The 7321-nt window shown below is 44.2% G+C and overlaps 1 protein-coding gene across 1 annotated transcript; it reads left to right on the top strand.

The window, feature by feature from the left end:
• Positions 1-231: 231 nt before the first annotated feature.
• Positions 232-6203, top strand: si:dkey-29p10.4 (E3 ubiquitin/ISG15 ligase TRIM25). Its single transcript, XM_062390563.1, has 7 exons — positions 232-520; positions 1851-2806; positions 3365-3460; positions 3857-4105; positions 4212-4234; positions 4569-4723; positions 5250-6203. Exons 1-7 carry the CDS (start codon positions 292-294, stop codon positions 5792-5794), a joined length of 2253 nt encoding a protein of 750 aa, XP_062246547.1. The 5' UTR covers positions 232-291; the 3' UTR covers positions 5795-6203.
• The last annotated feature ends 1118 nt before the right edge of the window (positions 6204-7321 follow it).

The raw sequence follows: 7321 nt of genomic DNA, 5'->3' as shown, positions 1-7321 counted from the left end.
AAGCTGGAAGACTTTAACACCAGCATAGAAAGTTGACTGCCACTGGAGTTCTGGTGTAATTGAAGCTGAACTCACACACACTTGTGCTCAACTATAAACGCTGGGTCCAGTTAGAGCATAGCCTCAACACAGAAGCAAGAGTCAGCCTTTATATATAAAAACACACACTGTCTCTTTAAGATCTGGACGGGGCGGGGCGGTGAAAGCGGGATTCAAACGTGTAGCCCCGCCCCCCGCCGCTTCCCTTCTCGGAAACAGGAGCCAATTCAGCCAAACATCAGTCGAAACAAAATGGGGAACTTGCTGGACACCCCGACGAGCTGCCCGCTGTGCAGCGAGCTGACCATGGAGCCCGTCACCCTGAAGTGTAACCACCGCTTCTGTCAGCGGTGCATCGGGGACCTGTGGAGCGTCACACCGGACGGGCCGTACCACTGTCCGGAGTGGAGGTGTAAGACCGTGTACAGCACTCTGCCGTTCGACCGCAGCCTGATGTCCTCCCCGGGCCGATGGGCTGCAGGTACAAGCTGCTGGAGACTGGGAGTAGTGGATGTGTGACTGTGACCACAGCTGATTCAAGCAGGTCCACGGGGACATGCTAACAGGCTAACAGGCTAACACACTGTTATCACATTCAGGGTTAACCTCAGGCTAGCTCATGGTACTCTGGAGCTACTTCCTGATAAAGAGCTGGCTGGATTTCATCGTCATCACATGCAGCAACTTTACACTTAAATCACCGACATCCATTTTGAGTAAATATACATAAGTAGTTTCAGCAAATTGTAACTAAAGCAGTAAGAGTGCAGACAATTCGCCCCGGTGACTGATAATATGATAGCATCATTATCAATCAACTTCTATTTGAATAGCCCGTATTCATTTATCACACTTACCCTCACGTGACTTAACGATCTGTACGATGTTCGACATCTTCTCTTATTAACGCAAAACAAAAATAAATCTCATTATATAATATATGTTAAAAATTCATAATGAATTCATAATACAAGGTTTAACAGCTATAATGACAAAGTTGAAATGCTGTAAAAAAAACTAATTTTCTCTGCGTGTCAGTAAAGGGAGGATCTTTTGTTTTTATTTCTGACTGTTGCTCAGACAACACAAAGCATCTTCAGATGTCCACTTTGGTCTATTGCAGATTATAACAGACATTTCTCATTATTTTCTTATGAATACAAGCTCCAACCACAGATCACGTTTTTGTAAAGAATTAAAAGTTGGTTCTTACTGTTCAATGCTTTCTACCAGTATATAATGTACAGTATAATACAGTCTTAATATGTTATTAAATATAAACCAAACCATCCTGATTTAGTGACTGTAATGTAAAACAACATGCACAGAGAGAGTAAAGGTCTTACTCATTTGTTATGGTGCGTTGTCAAGTAGGATTTGAGTCCATGCAGTTTTCCTGTGTTTGGCATAAATCACCATGATAAGTTTTCCGCATTTCACCTCTATGTAATTAGATAATGAGTGTTTGTGGATGAAGCATCAGGGATTTTAGGAGTGACTAAATTTTTTTGTTATCTGATAGATTTATGTAACAGGATTTTATGTTTTGCATTCAGATGCTGAAAAAGTCAAGCGTCTGGATTAACTTCCTGTGTGTAAAGACGACCTCCAAAGATATGACAACGCAAACTAGATCGCCACTACGATGAGTTTGGGAAAAATCTGAAAGTCGCTGCTTACTCTTGCAGATGCTTTTATGCTGCAGGTCAACACACCTTAGTGCAGTGGTGCTGGTCAATAGCCAACTTGTATGAATGTATGTGAAGTATTGTTGTAAAGGTGCTGAATCAATGTTCTGCTCTATTTTTTAGGCACATCCAATAATGATGAGCAGAACAAACTCGACGCAGCGTTGAAGCGGCCCTCCCTCTCCAGCAGACTCCTGGGGAAGAGAAAGGCCAGCACCCCTGCACCAGAGCAACCTGCCACGAAGCGATCGACTGTGGAATCTCCCTGTGAGCGCCCCATCGACCTCAAGATGCCCACCGCTTCCATTTCAGACAATTCTAAGCGGTCTACTGGTCTGGAGACATCTGAGAAAAAAGTGCGCCCAGAATCGACACAGACGGAGAGCGGTGATGGCCCATCCTCAAGTGACAAGTCTGACAGCAAGGCAGCACCTGCAAGTGATGCGCTACGAGACGCCTCAAACCAGCAGAGTCAGCGTAAAGCAGAGGTCGTCACATTGGTTGACTCTGACAGCTCGGATGAAGTCGACATATGTGAGGCACCTCCTCTTACAACCCCAAAAAGAGACACACTAGTGACAGGAAGTCACGCATCACCAAAGACACCGGCCTCACCTGCCAACTTGGATTCAATTCCTGGGTTCTCACAGCCTGAAAAAGATAAGTCTCCTGTACCTCACGTCAAGCCACCTCTGATATTCACCAAACATCCGGCTGCTTCAGGATCTTCAAGCAATGTTGGTGTCTTTTACACAACGGAGAGCAAATATTCCAGCCCTGTGCCGTGCCATTACTGCCCCAAAACGGTGTATCAGTCTGCTGTGAAGACCTGTCTAGTGTGTGGAGCTTCCATGTGTTCAGAGCACCTGCGCCCCCACCTGGACTCCCCAGTGTTTCAGAATCACACCCTGGTTCCTCCAGTGGAGGACATTTCTCCCTGGAGGTGCCAGGAGCACCAGGAGATAAACCGGATCTACTGTCGGCAGTGTGTAGTGTGTGTGTGCACGGTGTGTACGGTCATAGGCTCACACCGCGGCCATGTCTGCATCAGCATCCGGGAGGCAGAGAGAGAGCTCAGGGTGAGTTTGAATTATAGAACCATACATACGGTACATACCAGAGCCCGACTGGATGTTTGCAGGCAAAGGCCAAGACCAATATTAGGGAGCGAATATTTTCTGATACCGATAAATCCAATCCCTTATATCAGCAGATACATGCAAAAAATAATTCTGTAATTCCTTTCAATAATAAGATGACGTTATCGTTATTACCTTATGACAACAAAATGTATTTAAGGCTGGATATTTTACTGTTAATAAAAAGAAAACAAATACAACCAACCAAATATATTCAGCATATAAAATATCAAACGAATGAAAGTAACTTAATTATTTAATATAAAGTATAAAAAAAAATCATATATTTTCTGCAATGTTTATTTTGTAAAATAGAAGTGTTAGTATTTCTACATAAAGATTCAGACTTTGAAATGCTTAAATCGACTGATGTAATCAAATGTGTGATGTATCATTTGGGCGTAGTAGATGCATAGTAGTGGTGGTTACAGTTGAAGCCTGATGTAAACCTGTCTTTAGCATAATTACGTGAAAAAAATTGTGCACATTTTCCCCAAGGGCAACCTGAAAGAAGAGATCAAACAACTGCAGGACGCCGAACAGCAAGTGGAGAGCAGAGTGACTGAACTTAAGCAGAAGAAAGAGACGTCCCGAGTAAGACAACTAATCTTAATACACAACTGCTCAGTAATACAGAGTGAGATTCATTCCCTTTGGTCCTGCTGGGACGCTGTTGTGTTGCAGCGCAGCACACAATGTAAAATGTAAATATTTACAAGCAAGACAAGTCCCCATAATGTGTCTATTTAAATTGTGATAGTGTGATTAAGGTTCCCTCATCATTTGTAATATTTGGACAACACACACACACACACACAGGACCACAAGTCATACAAACACTGAGAATCTGACAAGCTGTTCCCTAACTGATCAGAAACTGAAAAGAGAATGAATCTGAAGGGATATGGGACCAAACTACAATTTTTTGTGATGACAAATGAGAAATATATAACTTTATATGGATCTTGATTGTTTATTCTTTCTGTCCAGGTGGTTTTAAGTGAGGCACGAAAAGGAGTGCAGCAGCAGTACGAAGCCATCCGAGAGGCCCTGGAGCAGGAGGAGCAGTCAACTCTTCAGTGTGTGCTGAAGGAGGAGAGCAGGGTTCTGGGGGGACTAGAGGCCAAACTCAGCCTCCTCAGCAGCAACCTGCTCTCCATCCAGCAGGGCCTCCACACCCTGGAGGAGCTGGCTGATGCCAAGGGAGACCAACGCGTTCAGGAGCAGGCCTTCATTATGGTGAGTTGTGTGCTTCCATTTGTTTGTTTGTTGGTAAAATATCTTCATAAATCCTGTTGAAAACTAACCCTAAGAAAATGTCTTTTTGCTCTTCCTCACATGGCAGGAGTACAGCAAAGTGACCCAACTGTAAGTGATTCTCTACTTTGTTGAACATGTCAATAGCTGAATGATCCAACAACTGTGTATTCTCTATGAAAATGTCTTAAAGGGTTGCTTAGCCTTGTCCTCGCTGTGTACAGTTTTACTAGAAGAAATGTTACAATGACGATACTCATTCTATGAAACACTGCAGCCTTTTGTTGTAGATGTATCATGTGTGTGCTTTCTGTTTGGCCTTTAATAAGCAAATCTTTATCAAACCTTGTTTGCTAAATATTTACCAGAGTGTGCTTGTTTTACTGTATATGAGTTTATGTATACTTTCAATATATAATTTTCTCTGCTCCCCTTTTCCCCCCAGCGGCAGTAACTTGGGACGCTGTTTGCAGCAGTCGGAGGCTCCAGAAGAAGTGGATCAGGCCCGGCTGAAGTGTTTGCAGAGCTGGACCGAGAAGCGTCTGGACACCGTCACCCTCACCGTGCCTGGGGAAGACGGAGACCTCTACAGACTGCTCTGTGAGACATTTTCTTAAGGCTCTTTTAGATAGGACACAACAGGCACTGCTACGCTCTGAGATCCATGTCGGCTCAACGGCCTCTTGTGCGTGCTACGGTCAAGGCTCAACAATATTGAACTCTGACCGCTGAGGGCTGTGAGGAACAGTCGCGTGTCCAGTAGAAGTGAAGTTGCCCGCCAGATTCGTACTGAGCAATGGAGGACGACTTAAAATTGTTTGTGTTTGAGTTCCCTGATATATTATTTTCATGAGAAAGAGAAAGAGGGGGGGAAATCTGAAATGATCAGGAGCCCGGATATTAGTGTAAGTAGTGACAAACATTCTACCCAAAAATTTTTGCTCTGAACAAAGCATGAAGCGCAACGCAAACTACTTTCAGTATGAAAAGACCTTTATCCCTGCACCAGTTTCCTTTCCACTCTGATGAATCACAGCATCCTGTCAGCCTGAAAGTGCCACATTCAATAAGTCTTACTCTAAGATGTGATCTCAAAATAGTCCCTTTTTTCATTTCCTGTGTTCAGATGGTACCGTCCTCATCCTGGATGCAGATACAGCTCATTCCAAGCTGCAGCTGTCAAACAGCAACAGGAAGGTGACGTACAGCGAGACGCAGCAGATCTACATGGAGCACGAAGCTCGATTCAGCTCCTTCCCGCAAGTCCTGGCCTCCTCGGCCCTGGAAGGGGGCCGCTGGTACTGGGAAGTGAGCGTGCCTGTGGACGAGGGTCGATGGAAGGTGGGGCTGAGCGAGGGGCAGATAGAGAGGAAGGGCCAAAGGGACAACTCTCGTCTGGGCTTCAACAGCTTCTCCTGGTGCGTCGCCTGCGACCGGAGGAAGGTGGAAGCCGTGCACAACAAGGTGTCTGTTCCTCTGGACGTAGACAAGCTGCAGAGGGTGGGAGTGTTCCTCGACTTTGAGGAGGGTATTTTATCATTCTTTAATGTGACACCAGGGGGCAGTCTAGTATTAATGCATTCCTATCAGCACAGGTTTTCTGATGCTCTTTACCCAGCGTTCTCTGTGTCAAAAACACAGCTGACGATCTGTGATCTGTTCCAGACATAAACACATGTTTGTGACCCTAACACTGGCACGTCAGTTGATTTACACATTACTAAGAAAGCACAGTGCCTTTTTCATTACGTGAAATCATTTCTTCAATAAATGTGGCAATTTGCAAAACTCTTGGGATAATGTCAAACACTGTTAATAATGCTATACTTAGCAAAAATTATAGATTTTTATAAAAATTTTACTGGATCTATCATGTGCATACAGTATAAATTCCAAACTGGAACTTTGATTACGTTTTTAGATTTTTTTATTGTACGTGGGAGACAATTTGACAGTGCTGAATAATATATAAAGGATAATATTTCCTCTTAAAATCCAATGTTCTTCCTGCTGAAATGTGTGATACCTCTGATGATCCACTCGACAGAAATAAAATGTCACAATCAAAGAAAAACCTTCATCCTTTTCTCTCCTTGATATTTTCTGTTTGCATTTGGAGACACAGGTGAGTGGGTGGTGTAGTTTCTCCCTGCAGCTGACGGTTGTTTTGCAAAAATGTTTAAACTCTCAGACACCTCGCCGCATGCGAGCTTCACAGACAATTAACACCACCTCTGGAACAAACTCGTTAGAGCCTCACTGATCGCTGCGTTCTCTGAGGCTCATTTTTTCTGACGGGGTTCTGCGCTGTTGATGTCACTGGGAGGGATCAAGGTAGCGTTTTCTGTAAACTCATGCTGGATGATTGGGAAAGCACCAGCATGTCAGTGGTTTAGGGAGCAGCTTGCTGTGGTTCCAAAGACTAATTGTAAGAATCTGCAGTATGAAATTAACTATTCCAGAAAGGGATTTACTGAAGTCTTCAACCAGCCTGGAACTCAAGCGCTCACAGGAATAGAGCTTTGTGACGAGTGCAGTCTAATCACCAACAGTTATTTTTCTTAATCCAGGTTTAATAGCTTTTTGTTTCCTTCTCGCGACAAGACTGGTTCCACATAATTTCAGACACTTCAGAGACTTGAATCCACGCAGGTGCACCAGCCAACCATGGCAACAATTTCACACTTGGCGCCACATGATGCAGAGGTAGACAGAAACACTCTGCAGGCTCTGCTTCTCTCTCTCTCTCTCTCTCTCTCTCTCTCTTCCCCCAGCTGACACATGAAGGCCGAGCGTAAGACATATCTGAGAGGAGGAGGAGGAGGAGGAGGAGGGGGTTTCAGCAGTCAGTATAATTAAATTCCACTCTCCCTGTCCATCCAGTGGTCTCTCAAACTCAGCCAGCCTCTCGCAGGCTTTTTCCCACACTGGGTTCCCATTAGGTATATATTGGATAATTATTGAGGAATATAAAACATTTGATGTATTGATATCTCTAGACAGCCTCATTGGGTTCTAATGGGGCTGTGTTAAGTCAAGGGACAAGAGGTTGGAGCAAGGAGCAAGTGTGCTTGTCAAAATCTTTTTTCCTAATAAGACATCCTCACTGGCTTCGGTCTGGATGATGTGGTGACGTGCACACTTGCTGTATTTGTGTCTGCAGGATAAGCAAAGAATCTAATTCCTACATCACTGTGT

Source organism: Platichthys flesus, chromosome 6 (genome assembly GCF_949316205.1).
Source record: "Platichthys flesus chromosome 6, fPlaFle2.1, whole genome shotgun sequence".
In the NCBI taxonomy this organism is placed as follows: Eukaryota; Metazoa; Chordata; class Actinopteri; order Pleuronectiformes; family Pleuronectidae; genus Platichthys; species Platichthys flesus.
This window is presented reverse-complemented; position numbering and strand designations above follow the sequence as displayed.

Bases quoted from the DNA above. Each gene is read 5' to 3' on its own strand.
- si:dkey-29p10.4 (XM_062390563.1), top strand. From the start codon at position 292: ATGGGGAACTTGCTGGACACCCCGACGAGCTGCCCGCTGTGCAGCGAG. The intron at 521-1,850 runs GTACAAGCTGCT...TCTATTTTTTAG, and splicing joins CCCGGGCCGATGGGCTGCAG to GCACATCCAATAATGATGAG. The intron at 4,235-4,568 runs GTAAGTGATTCT...TTTTCCCCCCAG, and splicing joins TACAGCAAAGTGACCCAACT to CGGCAGTAACTTGGGACGCT.